Source organism: Emydura macquarii, unplaced genomic scaffold (assembly GCF_026122565.2).
Source record: "Emydura macquarii macquarii isolate MOO-44397 ecotype Brisbane River unplaced genomic scaffold, CSIRO-AGI_Emac_v2 contig_1146, whole genome shotgun sequence".
Lineage (NCBI taxonomy): Eukaryota > Metazoa > Chordata > Testudines > Chelidae > Emydura > Emydura macquarii.
The window spans coordinates 13,515,751-13,541,071 of record NW_027131283.1 but is presented as its reverse complement, the minus strand read 5'-3'; the positions used below and the strand labels follow the sequence as shown (position 1 = coordinate 13,541,071).

The 25,321-nt window shown below is 40.8% G+C and overlaps 1 protein-coding gene across 3 annotated transcripts in view; it reads left to right on the top strand.

Moving 5' to 3' along the window:
* Positions 1 to 25,321, top strand: part of CEP85L (centrosomal protein 85 like) — a 153,010-nt gene that overhangs the window by 13,589 nt on the left and 114,100 nt on the right. Inside the window, exons 1-2 of one of the 3 annotated variants that reach the window (XM_067546650.1) lie at positions 18,858 to 19,040; positions 20,204 to 20,314. Coding sequence is in view for 1 of the 3 variants with exons in the window: in XM_067546649.1 (XP_067402750.1) it covers positions 9,719 to 9,880 (162 nt within the window). In the remaining 2 variants the exon portion in view is untranslated. Of the gene's footprint in view, positions 1 to 9,718; positions 9,881 to 18,857; positions 19,041 to 20,139; positions 20,315 to 25,321 lie in introns of those variants that run through there. The other 2 variants (XM_067546649.1, XM_067546651.1) reach the window with 2 other exon arrangements.

The window sequence follows — 25,321 nt, the reverse complement described above, 5'->3', positions numbered from 1 at the left end:
ACCTGAGAGAGAATGTTCAGTACCACCTCAGAGCCCTGGCCTTCCTCATCCAGTGTCCCATCTCCAGCCGTGGCCATCCCTGATCTTTCGGACAAAGGAGATAAAAAAATTAATTCCTAATTGAAGAACTGCGGGAGCCTTGTTAAATAAAATACATGTGTTGAAATAACACAAGATAAAAATGAAGTTCCCATTGCTGAATGTTTATAGCTTGAAGCCTGCCCTAATGCCTTTTCCAGTGTCGATGGGCATAGGGACTTTGCCATATATTGTTGGTCACCTGACATTCATAAGCCACTTCTCCTATGCTTCCTGATCATTTGTGCATCATAAGCATAGAAACACCTTGGGAAGGAGACAGACTACAGCAGCCGAAGTAATACTGTAGCTCAGTAGTGCTTTATTAATGAAGTTAACTACAGAGATAATCTGACTAAGATCATGTGAATTTTAGTCCGTTTCCATCTTGCCTGATGGTGACTTAATGTAGAAGAATTCTATTTAGCTCTTCATATATAAATCTAATACGTGTCTGCTGTTAATGCTGCAAAGATCAATAAACTGGGGGATTGGTGGGGGGGAGAGGAAGATAAGGAAAAATATCCTAAAATGGGGTGGGGAAACACAAACTATAAAGAAAAAAAGATAGAAAATGCAATAAAAAAAGAGACTAAATTGTCCCCTCTACACACACAGCGCCAGGAAGGCACTTTGCAGAGATTTCATAGACTGTCTGTCTTTGCAAAGATTCCTCCACCTCTACATATGGTAGGGAGTGAGGTGAGAGGTCACTCCAAAACCTAGAGGATGACCAGGAATGCTGAGGAGGCCAGGGCCATCTGCATATAGACCCTGTACTTCCACAGCAACTTCAGGTCCTAGTAGGCTCTCTCCTCCTCTTGTTCTCTCTCTTAGCAGCTGCACAATCCTGGGCTCCTCCTTGGCTATGGTGGCCACCAGGCACGTCCTTGGAAAGGATATTGCAGCCTAGAGCTATAGTAGCTTCTGCAGGGTGGCTGACAATACTGGTTGCTTTGAGTACCCCCTGAAGTGAACCCTGGACTGTCCAAGGAGGGAACAGGATTGCTGAGGCCTCCAATTCTATCCTCCTTCAGGGAGGAGGAGAAGACTGCATAGAGGATCTCTCGATACATAGTATAAGGGGGCATGAGGGGGCCACAGGCATTTTATTAAAACTGTAGACAAAATGTCCCTCCACTCCTCTGTTTTGTGTATGCTTCTGATTGCGTGGGGGCATTTCTCAGAAGAAAAATCTTGTTTAATTCCTTTTAAAGGCATTATAAAATGTGCATGGGAGGGTGTAAATCAGTTCTCTTTATTGTGACTCTGAGATTCCTATTAGTTAGTCATAAGTCAGAGAGCTTTCATTAATTGTGGTAATAGCCTATTTCACTGCTCTGATTTCTACAGCTGTTATATATAAATACATGTTTGTGCTTCTGTGTGATTGGTGCTGTACAAGCATATTAAAAGACAGTCCTTGCATGAAGAAGCTTATAACCAAATTCCTTTGTCCTGCAGGATGATCAGCACCTTCAAATTTAGTTGAGATCGGTAGGAATTGAGGACTCTTATCAACCTGTATAACTAATAAACCTATCCTTTGTTATTTTAAAAGGTTATATTTTACATTAATTTTTTGTATTCACGCTAGGGTGATTGCCATGTGTAAGACATTTTTGAGCCTGATTGTGCTGAAGTTAATGGAAGTTTTGCCCCTCACTGCACTGGGAGCTTGACCAGCTAATAAATCATAATAAATGGCTACTAGTGAGTTATAAGAAAACAGTTTATAAAATGGAGGGCTTCTGGTGCCATAGTAAACCACAAGACCTTTTCTCTTATGGCCTGGGATCCCACCAGAATCCTGACAGATTGTCTTACAGTACAGTGTAAAATTGCATTAATGTACTATATAGATCTGCCATGGCTTCTTCCCCAAATTGGGATTTTGTATTGTGCAGAAATGTGCCTTGTCTCTGTAGCTGGGAGTGAAGCTATGGTTCCCTAACAATTTTCAACCCCCTTTAATTTGGGAGAAGCGAAGGAAGAAGTTGTCTGATCAGTGTTGAGGCAAATTGTAAGTTGCTTGGAACAAAGCATTTCAGAAAAATTTAAAAGCACTGTAAAACTAACATTTTTTGGCTTTAGAATAAAATTACTCTGTTTATGGAGAATGGTATGGACATTTCTCACACCTGAAAAGTTATGCACACCTGTTCTGAAGTATAGAAGGACACAGATCTCATGTGCTTAGGTTTTTTTTTTTTATATTAACTCATATATGTGATCTGTTAATTTATATGTTTGCTCTTGTGGAATAAGCTCTCTACTTCTGCACACCTCCTTAGGAACAAGACCGTCTCTGCTGAAATTCTGTGTCACCTTAAAAGACATGTAAGAAAGGAGCTCCCAACTTACAGACTACAAATATATGTAGGGGGGGTTTCTCCACAGTTGCTGACCACCTACGGCCTGTAGGGTAGGAGACCTGTCAGGACATTTCTAAAGGTGTGTAGAAAGGGAGCTTCTTTCCTGCTTTTCTTGCCAGTCAGCAGAGCTCCCAACATACATGTTTTCTGAGATTACAAACTACTTAAATTGCATAGGCCAGTTTAGTGCAGTACTGGCCACTTGATGGTATTGATTGTATTGTCAGTAAAAACTGGAAACAGCCGCTCTGCTGTACATATATAACATCAATATTACAGTGGGGAAAAAAGTGGAGATTGCCAAACAAATCGTAATTAAAGAAAAGTTAAGTTTGAATGCTGATTCCACTACCTCGCTGTGCCAAAACCAAAGACAAAAATCCATATGCATATAGCTTCTCCAACCTGAAACATCAGTAGATCTGATGTTGAAAATTAGTGGTTAAGATATTTAACTAATCTCACATTGCCATTCCAGCTTGTTCACTTACACTCCAGCCAAGCTACATCATTCACCCAAGCTTAACTTTATATAGTTTGTCTATAAAGGAGCAGAAAGATTTATAACTAATTATACTGCATAATATTTTTGTATCGACTATGAGCATAGAAAGAACCTGCTCCCAGGATATTCAGTCTGTCCTTACAACAGCAGGAAACCCTCTACATGGAAATGCTATACGATCAAGTGGAAGCAGTTCTCCTTCTGGTGTCAGCAGCACGCTTACGTCCTGAGACATTGGGAATCCCATTCATCCTGGAATATCTTCTCTTTCAGATAGACTCAAAGTCTTCACTCAGTTCTGTAAGATACGCTTGACAGCTATTGATGCCTTCATCTCCGTGTTGAGAGCTGCTCAGTCTTTACCCATAGCCATGGCTATGAAGTTCCTGTAGGATGTCATAGGGACGTACCCTCTAGTTTCTAAACTGGTCCCCTACTATCTGAACCTTCTCCTTTCTGCATTCATGCAGCCATTGTTTGGCTTCCTGTTTCCACTTATGTTTCTCTCTGGAATATAGCTGAGGTTAGTCCTGCTTTGAGCGGTGGGTTGAACTAGATGATCTCCTGAGGTCCCTTCCAACTCTAATAGTCTATGATTCTAAGTGGCCTTCCTTATGGCCACGACAAGGGTGGAAGACTTTAGCTGTTGCTTATCTAGTTTAGAGTCTAGGTGCATTAACCATTTTATAATTATTTATTCTAAAAACACTTTTTTAAATCAAATTCACTACACTTGGATTGTAAAACCCTTCTTGTGAAGGTTATTCTGTTGTGTATATGCCTGCATGCATTTATGCACAATTATATTAAAATCAACACCTGCTGCTAAGAAAGTGCTGATGCAGCCCAAAAGCTAGCTAGCTGTCTGTCTGGGACACTAACCACTATCTGTGTGACTCTTTCTTTAGAAACTTTAAATTTTATACTAAAAATAACGTTGAGAGAGTCTCTCAATACATATTAGTTCACTTCAGGCTTTTTATACACTTTGCTGTCTACTAATCTTATATTTAAAATTGCTTTTATATTACATATAAACATTCATGGTGGTAAGTCCGTATCTTATCTTTCATTTATTTTGACTGTCTAGCCTTAGGGGGCAGTAATTAACAGCTCTTGATAAACGAAGCGTGTTCCAGACATATTCAGAATTCTGGGAGTGTTTGTTTACTGTGCCCATTGGAAGGAATTGCTACCTAATCTGACCATAATTCCAGTCTTTTTGGAGCAGGTTGTTAGAACACTTATTTGTAAATCAGATCATCTTCACACAAAGCAGAGAGAAATCTGGTCAAACTGTAAAATATTGCATTAATTTCTAACTGATGTGATGCTTGCTGTTTGTGTGTGTCTGTCTGTCTCACCTCCCTCCCCCAATTAGACAAGATTGGAAATCTACGCTGATTGGCTGTTTAAGATAAGAACAGCAGGGTAGCACACATGCACTGGCAGAGCAGTGTAGAGAAGCTTGCATATCATCTGCCCATATTAAGCTTGGCTCAGTTACATCAGTCCCTCACTTTCTCATATATCACAAATTAGTGTTGGAGAAGGTGAGGGATATCAGACAGTACATGTGGTGTTTTGTCACATTTTTTTTAAATACTCAAAGCTAATGAATTTTAAATAATGAATTGAATTAATTCAGCCTGTAAGGTTTTTTGGTTTGTTTTTTGCTTTAACTGTCTTAATATAGAATTGGGGCTTTGTATCTTTACACTTTAAATTGTAACCAATGCAAATTTAATTTTCAGTTCTTGAGACTAATTTTTTCCTAGGGACTCAGTTTAACAAACTAGAATGTCATGTTGCATTCTGCTTTTTTATATAACAATTTATGGCAATGAAGTAAATTAACTGTGGAAAGCTACATGTGTACAATAGTTACTCTACATAATGGTTTTCATTTGCAAAATGTACCAATGGTGTAGTAAGATTAAAATAATGATTATTTCATTGTTTCATGGCTAATGCCCTTTGTTTTCAGTTTCTGATATTTACCAAAAAAAAATGCATGTGTTTTACAAAAGCTGTTTGGTTTTTATTGATTTTCCCCTTCTCCTCTCATGCTCTAATTTTGGACCACTCAAATATATGAAAATACTCATGGTTAAGAAAATCCAATCCATTAGCTTAGATAGATGTATTTGTTAATAATAAATTAGTCTAAGTGTAAACGCAAGGCTGTCTGTTAAATTAAGGCAGTGTGGTAGAATATGTATATCACATGCATGTGCATGCATATATGTACGTACTTGTTAACATACGTCAAGAAAAATTGCAACATTAAACTTTTTACGTTCAGTACACTTATGTTTTTCCATTTGTTGCTTTTTTTTCCTGTTCTCCTACCTGCCACTATCAACCCCAATATTCACCTAGAAAACTATGGTGGGTTGTTGTTTTTTTGGGGGAGGGGGGCACTAATTTTCATCCGTTTAAAAATTTGAAATGGAAACATGGATAAATTCCCGGATAATGTAAACAAAATGAAAAAACAAACATAGGGCCTTGTTCATGGCACGTCTGAAGGTTTAGACACCTGTGTAGTTACATCATTTAGATGCTACATTCTTTAGTGGTCAGACTGCACCTGGCCCCTGCTAAGGTGTGTAAAAAAAGAGGAAACTTTCTTCCTTCCATCTACCACCTTGTGTCTCCTGCAAGTAAGGCCAGCCCTAATAGTAATCCTTGGGCATGTTCACAGCAGGAATATGTTCACAGCAGGAAAAAAGGTTTTTTGTTGTTTACATGTGTTCACGTTTTAAAACACATTCTTTTTCTAATCTAGCTAACTCTTAAATGTAGAGATTGCATTTTGTGTAAGCTTTGCAATGGGCATAAAGGTTGTGTACTTAGTTTGATATGACTGGGATTTTTCCTCAGTGCATATGTTTAGTGTCTTAAAGGCTGCAATATGAACAAGAAACTGTCTTCCACTTTTGGTATTGGTATCTCTTTTCTGTGTTTCTGCTTTATTAAAAGAGGAAGTGAAATGCAAATCTGTAAGAGGATGTTAATCTCTCAAGCTAAGTAAGTCAAAGACATTTCTGACTGAAATCTGCCTTAGATCAATGTTCTTCTTCTGCTTGGAACATGAGCAGCAATGGAGGCAAGCAATGGAGCAAATTGCTGGGAATGAGGTTGAAGGAAGGATATAATAATTCTCCCCATCACTGTAGTGAGTATGTTCTGTGGCTGGCAGGGGAGATAGGACAATATAGGTAGTAGGGTGGGTGGCATGGCAAAGCTCTGCCTCAGTGGGTCTAGTACTTCCTTCTGGTGGTAGGTCAGGGAACTGCTTCACCCTTCAGTGTTCTTCCACCCTCTAGTGGTGGGGGAGGGTAATACAGCCTCTCCCTGCTGGCTCCCAGTCCTCTCTCTGGTTCTCACAGGCCCTTGCCTCTTCGCTGGGGCTCTTGCCCCTCCAGTGAATGGCCAGTAGATTGGGGGGGGCCCGGTCTCACCCTCTACTCCAGGCCCCAACCCAGGGAACCTACAAGTAGCAGCCTTGTGCTGTGGCTTCAGAAAAGCTGCTAGCTTCCCAGGCTTACTTCCCTGTGCCCCTTGACTTAATGGCCATACCCTGCTCTGACAGGGTCCCTTCCTGGCCTCCTTGCCAGGGAAGGCTCTTGACCCCTTACAACCCCACTGGGCATGGTAGAGCCCAAACCAAATGTCCAGTTCAATCCTTCCCTTCTGGCAGGGTCTCTTCCCTTAGGCCTCCAGGCCTGGGAATGGTCCTTTGCCCTCTTCAGGCAGGGTTTTTCACTCCCCCAGTTTTTGTACCTGCAGGGTTCTCTTCTGCCAGCGTTCTGCTCCTTCTCCTAAACCCTCCTGGCTCTTGACAGCATCTTGCCTGCTCACACCCTCTGGTAGCATAGCGTAGCACAACTCCAGCCACACCTTTTCTCTGGAGGGCAGGCTTTAACAAGGCCTAGGTGGGGCCTTGATTGGCTCCAGGTGTGTTAATTAACATGGAGCAACCCCTGCTCAGCTACCAGGGGAAAAGGGACTTGCTGAGCCTGGGGCTGATCTATTGGCCTTCTAGCACTCTCCGGTAGCCATCCAGTCTGACCCTGTCACAGTGAGCATAGGTGTGTGAATGAGTGAGTTTGTGGGGAAAGACACAAAAGTAAAGGAAGAGGGTATAGAACAGTGAGGAAAAAGAAGGAAATGGACACTGATGACAACATAAGAAAAAGATACAAAATTATCTTTTAAGAGGAAAAATGGGAGGTTGCCAGGAGAGGAATGGCAGTGTAACGGAAATGAAAGATCTTGTTGAGTTACAATTCTAAAAATGTATTAAATAGTGGCTGATAGTATGTTACAATTAAATACTGTACCCAGGAAAAGGTATCCCTGTGTTGTATTCCTTAAATTGCCAGGTATGGTATTTTAGAGGCATGGTGGTGTAAGTATTTTCACCATGGCTAGTAGGCCTATTAGATGGGTATATTTTTTTTCAAGTCCTGTTGAAAACTACATTTTCTTCTCAGTGAACAGCTGTTGTGTAGACACACCACTATGTGCTTTGGTGTGTTGTAATGAACTAAAAAATTGTTAAATGATGTAAAAATATCTGTGCGGCATGTGAGAGAGGTTGCTGAATGTGAGACTAACCCTGTCACTTTGAGGGTCACTTACTATTGAAAGTGTGATGCATAGTTAACTGCCAGATCTGCCTATAACAAGACTTAAGATGTGCACTATTACTCACTTTTGAATGACTGGCTTCTGATTGTATGTAAAAACCTGATTGTCAATATTCTACCTGAAAATATGCTTAACTTGACTGTAGGCCGGTGGTCCTGTCTGGACTGGTCACTGCAGCCCTTCCTCGGGCCCAGGCTCCGTGGAAGGCCACTGCACCTTCCTAAAAGGGGAATGTTTTTAGCATCTGAGCCCGAGTCTTAGCCCTGGCCCTCAGACTACTTGTCGGCCCGCCCTGCCTATCACCTCTGGCCCTTAGGCAGGGTGAGCCGACAAGCAGTCTGTTGCCTCCGGCCCTCAGGCAGGGTGAGGCAGGTAGCAGTCTATGGTTTCCCACCCCCAGGTGGGGTGAGACAGGGAAGCAAATAGTCTAGGGTCTCCAACCCTCAGGTAGGGTGAGACCAACAAGCAGTTTGTAGCCTCTGGCCCTCAGGCAGGGCGAGGCAGGCAGTGGCTCCACTGTCTGTAGCGGCAGGGGAGAGCACGTTCTCCCGGGGTGGCTAGGGAAGGGGGGAGGTGGACGCAGGCTCATTTGTCTCCACTGCGTCCCAGCCCAGGGCCCTAGCAGTGGCAAAGACATTTGCCACTGAGTCGGCGGGGCTCCTGCCACAACATGCCGACGGCTATGGCTGTCCCTGGAACACTTCCTCCCCCTGTTTCCCAGGTACCTGTGTCCTCTGAGTCCTCGGGGTTGCTGGGGTACTTGGGCCGCGGCAGGGTCGCCAGTCCCCTCCTTGTCAACCAGCAGCAAGTTGGGGAGCTCCTCTGCGGAGGGCAGCTCCTGCAGGTCATGGGGCTCTAGGGGCTCGGCATCAGGCAGCTCCTCCAGGCCGGCCTCCGAGGGTATCTCCCACCCAGGAGTCTCAGAGGGCCCAGTCCAGTCCTTGGGGCCTGGTAGGTCAGGCTGTTCCAGGCACCTCTGCTCTGAGAGGCGCTTGCTCGGGGAGGCTGCCCAGCTGGGGTCAAGCCTACGCTGCAGCCGGTGGGATGATAAGTCCGCCTCCAGCAGCAGCCTCCTTCCAACTGAGCTGCGGGGCCTGCCTTTTACACTTCCTGCCCCGGCGGAAGCTCCACCCCTCTGTTGCTGGGCTGGCTGGCCTGCCGGACCTATCACTGTCTGGCTCCTTTGTTGCCAGGCAGACTGGGTTGCCGGACCTGTTCCTGCCAGCCTGGTCACTGCGGCCCTTCCTCGGGCCCAGGCTCCGAGGAAGGCCACTGCACCTTTCTACACTGACTCTGTTGGTTGCTGAAGATTGCTTTCTGATGGACCACTGGGTTATTATACCAGTTATGCAGTTGATCATCCTTATAAAATGTATCCTCTGGGGACTAATTGTAAGCATGATCACATGTACTTTGCATAATCTGTTTCATAATTCTGCAAAACTGTGCTTCAGAATCTTAGATCCTGTGGTTATGAAGGAAACTTTCCACATCTAAACTGAGTGTAACCAATGCAGTGGCATCTGCCTGAGCCCATATCCAGCTTGAAATGATAGTTTTGAGTGATGTGAGCTGCCCCATTTACCTGCGTCTTTTTAAACTTTGAAACCTAATGTTGACCAGTTTGAAACAGTTAACACCGACATCTATGCTGATTTCATTTTCGCAAAAACATTCAAGCAGTGTGATTATCCTACAACTTGAAATTACCGTCTTTGCATTCAAGTACCAAAAGCTTGGAACCAAGCTCCCATCTTCTCCTCCAACGACTTCCTCAGTGCAACACAGTTCTATGGTGTGTTTGATGAGTGAATTTAAAACAGGAAACATAGAATAATTTTAAGTATCTTGTAACAAATCAGTGCAATTGTTATTTATTCATATTCATATTTAAATCACTAAGTATTTTATTGATTACCTGAAGTGGTAGGGAAATTTCTAGTCATCTACTTTGAACTGCCACAGAAACTTGCTACATAACCATTTAGGCCAACCTTGCCATGGGGTACAGAAAGTCCTGTAACTTTCTTCATAGCCAGATAGTCACTGATGTCCCTGGTCTGTATGTGGAATGACAGACTTCTGACTTCCTTTTTTGTAGGCCCAGATTACTCTTCCACGGGATGGTTACCTGGTACTGAATCACTGTGGCAGACCACAACCATTCCATCGAGCAGCCGAAGTAACCATATCAGAAGACACAGCATAGCTTCTGACAGCGGGGACACAGGCATTGGTACCTCCTGTGCTGATAGTGTAGAAGGTGAGTGAAGATTCTTAAATTCTGGAGTTATCTGTCTTGGTGAGAGAAAAAGAGATGAACTAAAGTTTTAAAGCCAAATGTAGCTTAAAATATTTATCTCTGCAATATTGTTAAAGAACATGGAATTGCCAATTTTTATGATTGGTTGAGAAATTGTTTTGGTTAGATCTTATTAATGTACAGAGAAGTTAAAACCCACACAGTACATCACAGGGTTGTCTTCTGTTGTGTGGGAGTAAAGATAGTTAAGTCACAAGACTGGGAGAAAGATGGAGAAAGGTCTCTTATGTCCTTTTTTTTTGCCTTCTGTTCAGGGAAATACAAATTGCATTTTAATATGGGACTTCTCATGAACTGAAATCATTAGTTAAGGTTATCCTAAAGTATCTGGAGTGGATAAAACTAAGTTTGGGCCAAATTATGTCCCTAGGATTCTTCGAATTTGCTCCGATGACACAAGATGTGTAAGGGGTTCAGCCACTACAACAGTAGTGTCCCTTTCCATAAATTGAATGGAGGGCTCTCCCTGGAGGTTAGGAAATGTGCACAGGCAGTGGATCGGACAAGACTAGGTTGGGCCTGCATTGTGCAGTGATGGGCTGGGGGGATGCATGTTCCCCTTTACCTCCAGCAGGGTTTTCTAGGTTTAAGGTAATGTAAGTTGGGGCTGTGTTACTTTTTTCTGCAGGACCTTTCTGTGCTTGGGAAACCCTTTTAAAAGGAATCCCGGGACTGCTGCAGCCTGGGAGAAGGGAGGTTGCATGGGAGCCTCTGAGCCAGTGTAGAGGCACAGGTCTCTGCATGAATGCTATTGGCCTCCTGAAGATGGCCTGTGATGGTCAGGATTTGAGGCTATAAAGCCTCATTGCAAAGGGGGGCAATCCTTTCCTACCCATCCTGCTACCCAGCATGAATTTGAAATTGAAGAGGAGTTCTGAGAAGGAATCTGCACAGGAATTCTTTCTTTCTCCTTACTCCTTTCCTGTGGGTTTAGCTGTGAGAAGGGGTAATCTAGTCCTGTATTAAGAGACTCTGAGGTGATAATTACTGTACAAAGAAGACATGTTCTCTGTTGGCTAACTGCAGTGGATTTGTACTCTGAGTGAGTTCTTAACTCTGCTTTGTATCAGAGCTTGTTGGAGAAATCCTCTATAATAATTGGGCCTATGAATTTACTGTAATTGTCAGCTCAGCTGTAAAAAGTAAAAGTTTAATAAAGGTCACAACAACTGATAACAAATGTTAATGGGAAGAGGTACAAAGATTAAATTAGTCAAAACAAAAAGGCCTACTAATATAATTCAAGAATTATGTACAAAATCCTGCCTGGTAAGCAAGACAGTGTAAAACCAAAAATCAGTAAACCAAAATTGGTTTGTTTAAAAAGTAGGTCTAATTTGTAAATAAAATAATAAAAGGATGAACTGTTTCACCCATCATCCCCTTGTGAGTTCCTTAAAGAAAGAGACTTTGAGGGGGAAAAACTGAGTACTGGAGTGAGCTTCATCATCATAGCCTGATCCAAAGAGGTCCATTTGACCAGACGGAGACCAAATGACCTCTCCACTACTGCCAGCTCTGGCAAAATCCCAAACGTTGCCTGGGATGTGACACTTTGTTTCTCTGTTCCCCATCTGAGTATCCTGTTCCTTCCCCAGCTTTTCTTCTTTTTCCTGTCCCTCACCTTTCTTTTTAAGAAGAGTTCCAGAGGGGTAGCCGTGTTAGCCACTCCAAGTCTCTGTTTACAGACTATCTCACTACTGAAGGTAAATTACTTTGCTCACCCATTCTCACCTCCTACTCAATGGTCATCATTAGGTCTTAAGTACCAGACTCCACCTCCCCCGTTGTTCTCAATGCACCTGGATATCTATAAGATGCCTCTTTGTTACCTATTTTCTGTATTACTGCATCTGAAGAAGAGAGCTGAAGTCTCTCGAAAGCTTATGTCTGCAAATATTAAATTTGTTAGTCTTTAAAGTGCCACAGAACTCTTGTTGTTTTTGCTGTATACAGACTAACACGGCTACCCCTCTGGAACTATTCTACAAAGAAAAAGTTTTAGTAGGAGACAGGTGCTTGAAATCATCTGACATAAGTGATAAGCACCTCATGATTGGCCCACCATCTCAGCTCCAGGAAGGGTGAAGTGGGGAGTGAGAACCAATAGAGAATACTCTCTGGTGGTAACCAGAGCATGAGGCTGAAGGCAGGCAGGCAGACCCTATGAAGTCCCTCAGGGTTGGACATGGCCCTACTTGGTAGCTACTGGATGCCAGAGCACCTCAGTGTGAAGCCTAACCAGACTGTTTGTTACTTTTTGCACACTTTTCTCTTGTTTGTGAAGCCAAGAGTCCTGAATAAAGGGACAGAAACCTAACCTGGGCGTGACTGACTGTCTATCTCCCAGCTGGTGACTAGGGCAACTAGCATACAAAGGCTTACAACACCACTTTTCCAAGTGGCATCTCAATATATGTTAATGTCTGCATGCAGCATTGCGTAACATTTTAGAAACCATGGGGCAGTTTCCCATCTTGACCACATTCGTTATTGTTCATTTTGTGGCACAATTCATATGGTCAGGAGTTCAAACTCTCAGAAGTTTCCAAAAAATATTAATGTGTTGGAGACAACTTTTGGGTGACATCATGGTGAATGTTGCCACATTCCAGTTCAAACAAGATGTATGTTCATGCCTCTTAAAAGTGATCTAAAGATCTGATTTCTAACACTTTTTTCAGAGAAAGTTAGTTACTGATTTAGAGATGTAAAATAGGATCGCCATTTACCTATGGTAAATAATAGTGTGAACTGGTTTTAAATATTCCTGCAACTGCCTAAGTCTTCCTTGCTGAGAACTCATTACCATCATTCTTTTCTAGCTACTAAATCCTGAAAAGGTTTTCTCAAAACTAATATAACTTAGGTTTCCCTAGTAATTTTGTTTAAATCCTGCTAAAGAATAAATATTCTCCAAGTATTAATTACTTTTACGTATCACTTTTACAGCATCTTCTTTTAAAGAAAACAATTTACTGTAGGTTTAGGTGAAACACACATTCCTGAGTGTCAAGATAGATAATATCTATCCAACACAATAGAGCTTACTCACAGGAGCCAGAGTATTGCTCTGCAGAGTGAGGCTTGGCAAATGGAGAGGAAGGAAACCCAGAAAAGAGAGGCTCCAGCACACTTTTTTTTCTTTTTCTTTCTTGGCTTCCCTGTCCAATTGTGGAATTACTCCATCAATTTCTGTCTCTAACCTATCAGGATCCAAAGGCTCAGGGATTGACTGTTTTAACTCAAGATAGTACATGGATTTCAGCTTCCAGCTTTGCTTAATGCTTAGCTGGGAACTAAGACTACAGTACATTCTGAAATTAGAGTACACTGAAGATAATGGGAGCTAATGGCATTTGCCAGTTCAGTCTGTTCTCTGCATCTCACAAGATTCAGGCCTTTCAGCACTCTTACAGTTCTGTCATCTTGACTCACAGCAAGATGGATGTCTACGTTATGAATAAGATTTGGAGGTGCTGTGAGTGAACACACACACTCCAACTATCTCTTTAAATAAATTAAGCTTCAGTCTTTAGAATGACGCTATTAGCTTCATCAGATCAAACGTCTTTCCTAACCCTGCACTAAGGTATGGTAAGTAGATACATTCATTAAGCCTTCAGTCATATAAGAGAAGGGAAGAAAGTTAGAATATAAGATGAGGAAGCTGCTTGAGAAAGAAGAAGAGAGGAAGTTTTGAAATAATGGAAACCATAATTTCACAGCTGCTGCAGGCTGTGTTACATCCCCAGGGGTACAAGGAAATGTTGCTATTAAGTTAAACTAATTAGATGTAATAGTGACAAAGAAAAAAGGTCAGCTCAGAGTGTGAGGTGAGATCCTTGGGACCTCATCCTTTAAAACAAGCTCCTGTTCTATAGTTAACATTCCAGAGAAGCCAACTTTATGCAAACAATAATGACAGTACATCACATGAGCTAAATCTAATCCTTTGAACAAAGCAACATTAATTAAACAAAGTAATGTATATCTGGAGTGTTTTTCTGGATTACTCCAAAATTTTAGAGAAGATGCATTGAGGTCAAAATATGGAGGGGACTTTCCCTTTGCTAGAATTGTGACACTCCTCCGAAAGGTCATTTCTGCAGATAACTAAGGACCATATTTTCAAAGCGCATATGCACACAAAAACGTTTATTCAGATTTGTATACAAAAATGAGAAGGGGGCATCTATCTAATGCTCAAGTTTTCCAACTGGAAAGTTTATATAAAAAAACAAAAACAGGGTTAATCAGAAGAACACCTGCCTTCCCTTCCCAACCTGTGAACAAGCATGTCTTCAGAACTTGTGCATTCTCATTCCTATATGCATTGCAACTGCGACATGCATGCATACAGCTGTGCTTTAAGATTTAGATTAGACTATCCAGTTTATAAATATGTTCCTACCATATAGAAAGTTCTTATCTAGGACCAAAATGTGTAAGCCTGCCAAAGCCTAGGATGCTATGAATCTCCACTTTAATACCTACCTCATGTACCCATCATGTTTAGATGGTAGAGATCTGTTTCTGAATTGAGACGTTGTCTATGCAACACTGGTTGACAGATTCCTGAAAAAAAGATTATCTTGGTTTCTCACAAAGAACCTGACCCCAAAATGTATCAAGAAACTTAATTTGAAACGGAGTTTGAAAATGCTTAAAATGGTAACAGACTTTAAGGCTTCTATATGGCTGCTGCTAAAACAGATGTATGTTAGAATAGCCAATACATAAGATAACAGATATCAAGTGACACAATGCGGTATTAGGCTGATGGGTAGAGAGTGATCTGAAGTGGGGATAATACTGATGTAGGGGGTGGGAAAGAGACTATTATGGTTTTGTATGGACCCTGGATTTTTATTTTTAATGTCTAATTTTTTGCAGTTACACATTTTAAATTCTTATAGGAGCACCTAAAACCTTGTACAGGTGTTTCAAATTAGAGAGAGAGGAGAGAAACTATAACTTACAAATTTACCAGAGTTTCTTGCAGCAGAGGGCTCCTAAAAACTTATTCAGATGCTTGTTTCTGCACTCCTTTTCTATCTGTAAACTTCTATAAATTTCAGTGGCAGCTATGCAAAGGTAGGGTGTGCAGTGTCACCCTAAACTAATTATAGTTTTCAAACCCTTTCAGGGTCCTAGATAGAGCCTGGGCTCCAGGCCAAGCCTGAACGTTTTTACTGCAAATTAAATAGTCCTGCAGCCAGAGAATGATTCCTAGTGTAAAAATGAAACAAAACATTTTCTGCTAAGATATAGACTTGTAACAGTACTTTCAGTATCACATGCGATACTTCCTATGATACAATACTGAAGTATTTGATATCTGATGGATAGAACTAAACTGAGTTTAGTTTCTAATCCTTGTAATTTAGCTGTCTTAATGTAAACTGTTCATCAGGGGAAAGTATTCTGGTAGATTTTAGATTAGAATCCACTGCAATTTATAAATCACTGCACCTTCTTTATGTACATTCCTGAGATCTCATAATTTTGCTATCATTACACTCCTAGTATTTTTCCATAACTCTGAATTTTAGAGCTGAGGTATCAAAGAGAAGTTCTTATTTCAAATTCTGTGTTCTAGAGGCACCAGTGCAAGTTTAATGTTGGGGAGAGGTGGACTAGAGACTCCACTTCAAGTATACCAGACACCCCCAAGTACCTTAAAGCTCACTTTTTCTTCCCTAATTCTGGTGCTATTCTGTTCAAGCTGGTTTCTCAGGGTATGTCTGTGCTGCAATTAAAACCTTGCAGCTGGCCTGTGCCAGCTGACTCAGGCTTACAGAGGGAAGAAATCTAAGGTAACCGCAAACAGAGTAAAGGCCTCTCGCTTGAGCAAATGTTTTAAACCCCTTCTCTGTGGCCACATAACACATCCTAGTCTTTTGAGACTCCAAAAGGACTGTTTTATTTCCTCAGACAAGGGTAAGGCAGCCTGTGCTAGAAACCAGTCCTGCTGTCTGCTGAAGGGACTTGAGATGCAGCAACCAAAATCTGCTCTTATGGAAAAAGAACTTGACTCAGAGGGATTGAATGGAATATTTGGATCAGACTAGGTGATGAGCATCGGGTCTGCCATACCCACATTAGCTCTACTAATGTGACTGACTGGCTCTTTCCTGACCCATCTTCCTCTACTCTGGAGATGAAAGAAAGCTAAGGAACGGCAGAAGAGCCCCACTCCCTCAGGCCTTGTCTACACTACAAAGATAAGTTGACATATGTTAGACTGACTTATAGCCATCACATTAATTACTGTGGTGGCTGATGGCCACACTATTCTGCTTGGGTCGGTGGTGCACATACTCACCAGAAGCGTTTCCACTGACCTAAGAGGAGCAGTGTGGGGAGCTGAGAGCCCAGTCTCTCAGGTCCGCTGGCAGATCCCTGCTTGGAGCCCAGCTGCCCTACAGGCTCCCAGTGGGCTGCTCCCTCTCCCCCTTGCTTCCTCAGCGCCCAGCCGGGAGCAGGGTCTAGCCACCCCGGTTTCTCATCTCCCAGCTTGGAGCGGGCTCCAGCTGGGCTCTAGCAGCCTGGCTCTCTTGTCAATTTCAGAGGTCAAGCAGAGCCATGAATTGACAAGAATGACAGCCAACAGCTGATGTAAGGAACAGACACTGCATCACCTATCTATATTGACATAATAAAACCACCCCAGGGAGAGGTGTTGGGCTTATGTCGGCATAGCAAGGGAGTTACATTAGCAGGAGGAGCATTTCATTGTGTTCACCTTCATTCTTTTGTTGACAAAAGCTGACTTTTGTCAACAAAACTCTGTAGCATAGAACAGGCCTCGGTGTAAAAAGAAAGGCATCCAATCAATAGACATTGTGGAGTCCTGCCTGCTCTTGAGAAAAACCTTGAAATACAAGTTGTAGTAAATGAGTCTGTGTCCAGATTGACCATTTGACATTTCTGAAGTGAGGTACTGAAACCATCAGAGGCCTATTTGTGATCATCTGCACCTTTCTGATTCACATCTGCAATGGTGATCTTTATACCTGCTGGCACAAAGCAGACAAGGGTCATTCAATTCCAGATGCGCCATTTGCACAGATTGAATATTTCCAGACATGGGTGACTGGACACCATCTTGTTCATGCATACAACACATTGCAATCATGTTGTCTGAGACTCTACACTAGTTACCCTCAGACCTCTGGGGGAAAAAGGATTTGAGGGTCAGTCTAATGGACTTCAGCTCCTGCAAATTTGTGTGGAGCCTAGACTCAAGGTCTCCAAAGATTTATAGTAAAAACCTAAATGTGATTCCCCAATCCAGAATCACTGAGAATATGCCTTTCATTAGTGTAATGGTAGCTGTACCATAGTTAAAGTTACATTACAGACTAATTTTGACAGAAGGATGGCAAATATTTTGTTTGTGAGTTTTGGTGAAAAGTGATTATAACCTTTGCCAAATTATGGATGGGCTGGTGTACATTTTGAAGTTCTGGGAGTACATAATAAGCAGTTAAAATAGCTTGGTATGTTTTCTTCTGCTCCAGCCAAAAGAAAAGTGAGAGATTCCCCCACGGGGAAAAAAAAAGTGACATGGGGGTGGCGGCACCAACACCACTATTGCAACAATGGGAAGTGTGTCACCATTTCTCAATGTCAACATATTAAATTAACTCCTGCAGCATAATTTAAGTAGTTTTTTCTGCTGGATTCCTTCTTACCTCTGCATATTGACGGACAACTCTGAAAGTAATTTAGTTGTCAGAGTACTTGTCCAATTAAGCATAGTTCATGTAGGTTATACACCAAGATAAACAAAAATTCATTTACAATGAATATTAGATGCATATTCTATTACTTCAAAGTGAATATAAGTAACAGTAAATAGAGCCTGCCTACTAATGGATTGCTTTAGGATCCATGACCATATTTCAGACTCTAATATTATGCTTTCACTCTGAGCTGAACTCTCATAGGGAGAACAGAATATCAAAGTTGAAATGCAGCATGCGTACAGGAAAACAGAATCTTCCCCTCTGAGAGAAAGCTTGTATAAAAATCTTCTCATTACTGTAAAATCCTTAAATGTTCCACACCTCCACATCTCTGACGAAACTCTTGTGATTAAGTGACCGTATGCAGGCTACATAGAGATTTATTGGCTTATGTTAAGGCTCTTTATTGAACTGCCAATGATAAAAATCTTTTAAAGTACTTACTTGCCTCTTCTCTACTTGGAATTTGCATGATGTGAAGGGGGAAAAACACTCCATAAGATTTTTGTATTGAGATTTTATGTTGTGCTGTTTGGTTGGAGTAATATTATGTGTTTAGCCAGAAGATTTATGCATAATATTTTGGTTATGAAAACAATATTTGTGAAGATACCACTTATAGCATTATTTCACATTTCTTCTGTAGAAAAACATGATTCGTAACTTTACATGTGATAGCCTTTCCCAAAAATTTTAGTTGTGCAAATCAGAATAACAAGTGATGCTAAACCAGGAATGAGTTTTCTGGTTAACTTATTTTGTGGTCATAATCAGTAACTGAGACTTTAAAAATCAAAAAATAAAACAACCTCGATTTCTTGGTGCATGTAAGAATAAATTTGACTGTTTTAAAGGGGGAAAAGAATGACCTGAGGGAAGACACTACCTAAATAATATTTGACTTCTCCCTAGACAGTAATGAATTCTTTGTTTTTATAAGTTAAAATTAAGCATCAGGGAAGGTCAAACTATGTTGGATGATACTTTCTGCAACTTGGCAGCTTAGTGCAGGAAGCACTCAGATTTCTTTCTGAAATCTCAGTTGTAATCAACTTGAGGTCTTAAGAGAAATCAATTCTGTTTTGTAAGGCAAGCTGTGATTACAAAGCAGCCCACCTACTTACCATTCCACTGACGAGTTCATTCTTTATTGCAGAAAACATCCTAAGGGCCAGTTCTGCTCCTGTTGAATCAGTGGGAGCTTTTGATATTCGCTTGAATGAAAATAGGAGTGAGCTCTAATTTTGGCTCACAGATTGCTTTCTCTTTGCTTAGTGAACATCCAGTACTCCAGCAAAGTGCGGATAGTCTTGTTTTTTCCCCAGGCAGAGTGGACATGAGGAAATGTTAAGTATATTTGTTAACATCAGTTTTTTTTATTTGTTGCTTTTACAGGTTCTGGATTCTTACATTTGTACCATCTTCCCCCTTATCCCATGCATGCCCTTCAAGTTTTTTTCCCCTAGAAGTGTTCTTCTTTTTTTTTTTTTGTTCTGGGCTTGGACAAGACATAAAGATGTCACTAACATGGTAGGCAGCCCAGGAAAGCTTGTAGACCTGATTGCTGAACAGGTGCACAAGGGGTTACAGAGATTCTTCTCGCCTGCTGCACCTTCATGCCTCTGGAGAGAGTACGTTCCTATTTGGGAGCACAGGCTCTCCTCCCATCTAATGCCACCACCTTTCCAGCAAGCAATAACTTCCTAAAAGGGAGCAGTGCAGAATGAATGCGGAGCTCTGGCCGAGAGCCCTCCTGCATCAAACAGCAGAGTTGTCAGGATAAGGTGTGCACCAATTAAATGTGTTGGACTTGACACTGAGCTCCAAGGAGGAATTCTGGATGAACCACTTCTTTTTCTTTGGGTCCTTGTTGCAGGTCAACCTGTCTGTACCTCATCTAGAATGTTCCATGCCTTAAATGCCACAATCTGGCTCAATGTCTCAAATGAAAACTTAATAAATTTACACATTGGTGTAAGTTGCTCCCCAGTATGTCTAAAGTGCATACTTCTAAACTGCTTTATCCAAAATAATTAGCACAATTTCTGTCAACATCTGAGGAGGAAATGGTATGAGAAACCTTTGTTTATTTTTGGTGTTTCTTGACAAAATTATGCATGACTCAGCAGTCTAGCATTATCTCCTGTTTCTACAGCAATCTAGATGTTAAAGAGCTGGCCAGAACACAAACTTTATTTAATGGCTCTTGCTGTGTAGAACAAATATACTTCCTTGTGTTTGGGCTGCTACTGCTAAAAACACAGCATAATTTATTATTGTTGATGTGGGCCCATGAATCATAAGACTGAGCATCCTGTGTATGTTTACTGGATTATGTGAAACATGGATAGACTATTAATGGCACATCCTTGTGCACCAAGCTCAGCCCATCACCGGCTAAAAATAATTAATATTTTGATATACAGAACTGTTCTTGTAGACTGACATTAAAATTATGAGTTTGCTTTCAATTCAGAATAAGATTTTCAGCTTTCCTATTTCATTGCAGGATTACCCAGAGATCCCAATCAGGATTGTGGCCCATTGAGCTACGTGCTGCACAAACACACATGCAGACGACACACTTCAACTTTTAATTGGGTGAAAAAGGCATTTTAAAGTAAGCTTACTCTGAAAAGCAACACTGTAGAAGTGTTACCTTCTTACAGAACAGATCTGCTTCCTGTATGTAGTCAGAATTCTATCTGCTGATGTTAGTGTCAAAAAGGCTTTACTCTTGTTAGCACTGCAGAGCCAGCACAATGATGAGTGAATTGGATTCTGTTCCTTCTTGTGCATCATTAGTAGAACTATTTATTCAGTGGACCTGCAATTAGAAATTGTATTAAATACATCAGTAGTTTTGCACAGGTGTGAGAATGCCTGGTTTGGCCAGCAGAATTTTTTATTATGTGCATGTGAAGAAAAAAATCCAAGTGGATTTTCAGCATACAACTTGAATTTGTAGACTGGCAATATGGAAAAAAAAAATCTTTACTTGTAAAGTGAGTACTCTTGATTGAGACGTGAGGAGAGCATGCTTATGTCAAAAGTCAATGACATGAATACTTACAAAACAGAGCTTATTTCTGAATTCCCAAAGAGAACTGCTTGGAAAAAATTTAATGGTTTTTGTTTTTTTTTTTTTTTTGTTTTTTTTTTTAATTTAAGATAAACTAAGTTTCAATTGTGTGTATGGAGACTGGGATTTCAAACTCCATTATTGATATGTATCAACGCAAAAATTCTAATAGCACATCAGTTATTACGGGCCATTAATAAGTAGGGAGTGTGTGTGTTTATGTGCGCGTACACGTGGGTGTTGTGTGTCAGATGTACCAAGCCTGAAATAAGATGTCATTGTTACAAATGCTGTCATGTATTTTAAGTCCAGCTGTGTTCCTTTCCCTACTGTCTTTGTCTGCCTTTGTAGACTGTCAGTCCTCCGGGGCAGGTACTGTCTGTCTGTGTGTTTGACGAGAACCTAGCTCATGCTGTGGGCTTCTGCAATCTAATTGATAATAGTAAGTGAAACACAAGAAACGAGGAGACCGACAATGACATTTTTTTGTAGTGGCTTTTCTGAGTAGATGTGCGTTCTAAGAAAATTGCAACCAACTGATATAACTTTTCTATATCCTTCCTGTGTACACTAACATTTTGAAGTGGTAGATTATCTAACTTTTAATACTCTGCTAAAATTAACATGCAGATGATACTAAGTTATAAATGGGAACATGTGAACACTGTATATTTTTGGGACCAATCCTGCTGTTTCTACATATGCAAAAGTCCCACTGATTTAAGTTGTCCTTTTTTTAAGGAAAGTGCTATGGGAGAAGCCTCATTGTGTAAACTCCTTCTATACTAAAGTGCACAAAACCCTGGAAAGGAAAATTGGAGGATTGAATTTTAATAGGCAATTAAAAATAACTTGTGAACTTGGCCAGTTGTTTGACTCAAAGAGGTGGCAGGCATAGTTATAACAGACAGTAAAAGCATTATTAGATCTGTGGCCTACAGTTGAAATCAGAGTGGTACCAGTGTGGTTGCATAGTCTGAGAAGGGAGACAGCTTTTACAGCTGGGAAGAAGGAAGTGGCTCAGCTGCAGGAGATGGGGGAGCTGGGAGGCTGAGTGTCTCATAAGTACCTGGCAGAGTACAGGGGGCAGCAGCAGAAGCAAAGAGTTTTGTGGAAGGAGGTAAAGAGGGGAGGGTGCAGAAGAACTTACTGACTTATGTAAATGGTATAAGTAGAGCCCTGTGTGGATACAAAACTTGTATTCACATCTAATCTGTGATCCGCAAAAATTATCTGTGGATATGCAGGGCTCCAGCTGTAAGAATTACTTTCAAAATGCCTCGACTTGGTAGAACAGTTGGTTCAAATCTGAGCAAAATGGATGAATTCTTTCATCCTTCCAAGATACATATATTGCAAGCCATGCAATATACTCCGGGTGGAGGTCTTATGTATAAAACCGTAAGAGTGAGGTCCTGATTGCACTGCATGGACAAAAAGCCCACCTTTCTATAGAGACCTATGTGAGTTTGCAATTTTGTGACTGAATTTGGAAGTTCAATTGTATGAATGGGTATTTGTATACTCCTTTGCTGCTTCCCAAATACCCAGTTTATTTGAATTATCCCTGGCAAAATGCTTGACATGTTGACAGCTATGTCCAATACAAGCACATGGATTTATGCTGATCCTTCAAAACTGGATCTAGCAATTTATTCTAATTCTAGCTTTCATTTGGTTGTGCCCTAAACTAAATGGTATTCTGCAGCTTGTTTCTTTCTGTTCAGAAAAACATTGCATTTACTGTCAGAATTAAACAAATTAGAAAGCAAAGTAATTAAAACAAAAATGCTAAATTACTAAATATTGAATTCAGGCTTAAATCTTGGCTGTGATCAGAAAAGCTATGCTAAAAATTATACTTTATTCTTCTGCTAAGTACACTTTAAAAAAAAAAAATCAAACAAACTGTATAATCAAATGACGGTGGGTAAAGACCTAATTTAGCCAAGCTAGTGCATTTCCTCTCTGTAGTAGGGCACCGTAGCAGAGAGCCCTTGCAGGGAAACTCTGCATCCTCCTGGATACAACAGTAGCTCTAAGGAGAAGAGTGGGTGTGTTGCCCACACTTGGGAGCATACTGAATAGATCCACAAATAGGCCCCATTCCTTTAGTGAGTGCTGCGGAGGCAGACTCGCACAAAGCCCTATTTTAACAAGTTGCAGTCCATGCGGACTCAAAGGTTAACTTACATGGCCCTCGCTACAGGATTAGGACTGTGGTCTGGATCCATGTGGCCAAAACACTGCAAAAGATGGGGTCAGAAGTCTTTACCCACTATTGTTCCCAACAGGAGTCTGAAGGGAGACAGCTCTGCAGGTATGTAGGGACTGTGACACCTTTTAGTATTGAAGCTGCCTGCCTTTTACTGCACTGCTGCAGATCACTTTCATGCAAGGAAAGCACCCTGATGCTACTCATGTTATTCAGGATAGAATGTTACGTGGTTTGTGATTTAAAAAACAAAAACCAAAACCCAACAAAAATAAATCCTTTCGATGTGAACACAGAAGACCTAAAAATGGAATTACAGAAAATAGTCAGATCTGTGCATTTATCTCAATAAGTATGTTATATCATAGATTAGGGTTGGAAAGGACTTCAGGAGGTCATCTAGTCCAACCCCTAGTTAAAGCTACTTTGCTGATTACTGGAGCTGAAAAGTAATTGGTTAATTTTATCACAAAAGTAACAGGTTGCAGATGACTGACTACTTTGAAATTTCTTCTGCATGCAGGTTAGTCTGCAACTATACTGAGGACTGGAACGCTCTCAGGAAAGTTACTCAAGATTGCTTGAAAATGAAGGGGATGAGCTAGGGAACATTTTTCATTACGTCTCAATTTGAAAGTAATGGATTTTTTTGGAACTTCTGGGCCTATCCTGAGCTCCTCCATGATTGGATCGAGTTAAGAGTACCGGAGATTGCATGATCAGGCTCTATATTACTTTTAAAAGGTAAATTGATAGTCTGGCTCTAAGTAATGGTCATTAGTTACCAAAACCCATTCTCTAGTATTTATTCAGACTGTATGTCAGCACTTCTGAATTCACTGAAGTAAAAGTGGGATCTCAAAAGGAAGCCGGTTTAAGAGATTCAAGAAAGTGGAGTACCCTACGATAGATTGAAATTCCAAGAAGAAAAGGAAAAATGTTGAAACTAAAACAGAGACCAGAGAGTGCAGCCTGGTTACATACTGGGGAAGGAGGTGTCTTCCCTGTCTGCATGTTGCATTGATTTCTGGTTTGGAGACTGCAGGTCTTTAAGATTCTGTCATAGATGATTGTAATTAGATGACAGACAGGCTGGCTGGAAATCAAAAATGTATTTGTAGCCCAACCTGCTCGTTTTCTTTTGTACTGGAGTTCAGAAAAGAAACCTCTCATTTTTATATTACACTCTCTTGGCAACAGTTAAAAGTATTATACAGAATGGTACCAAGACATGCTCACTCCTTATCAAAGGTACACTTGCTGTGGCTTTTGTTAAATAGGACACAGAACATAGGAAAGAATTTTGTGAACGTGTATAATGTCACTTGTTGCATGACAAAAATCTAATACTAATCTAAATTATTAAATAGGTTAGAAATAGCAATAAGCATGGCTGGCTCTCTGATTTTGAGGTAGTGCCTTATATTGATTTATGCAGATCAGCTTTCACTTTGCAATCTTGGTCTCCCTCCCTACAACTGGGAAGAGGAGGTAATGTATTCAGTCTCTAGTGGAAGCAATGGATATTTGAATGAATATTTTAGTGAGCATGAATGTGCTTAAGAGGTGACATTTCTGGTGGTTTAGGGAGAATTGTTGACCAGTTTGATAGTAATACTGGAGAAGATCCTTAAGCTCCAATAAGGATAGAGAGGGTACTTGTGTGGGTGAGAACTAAAGTGCATGACTTTGATTATTTGTACTAATTATTAATGGTAAAAGAATACTTGAAAATGAAGTCTTGTGATAAAGTTTATGCAGTGTTGTTGTAACTCTGTTGATTCCAGGATATTAGAGAAATGAGCTGGGTGAGGTCATATCTTTTATTGGACCAAGTTCTCTTAGTGAGCGAAACAAGCTTTCAAGCTTATCTAGAGCTTACAAAGAGAACAGAAGTTGGTCCAGTAAAAGATATTACTTCACTTACCTTGTCAAAGTAAAGTTACTCCAGTGTGTGTAACTCAGCATTGCCTGTCTTAATTATCTGGATATTTAATGAACACACTTTTTTTTTCGAAATAGGATAATTTGTGCTTTACAGTAGATGATTAGGACCTGTCCACAAACTCATGTTACATTTTGCTACAAGCTTAGTAATGGCCCTACAAGTTAAAGGTCATTGGTCTATTTACAAAATATGTTTTGTTACTAGTGTATACTTTGCACTGTAGCTTAGTAACCTTAGTAAGATTATGAAGTTGGTTGATCTGAGTGGGAAAGTCTCAATAGTTGTGTCTAAATTCTCTATAGGGAAGTTAACGGTACTCCTAACTTGATCAGATCATTTAAGAGGAAACAGTTAAGTTTAAAGGTCTAACAAGTATATTTTT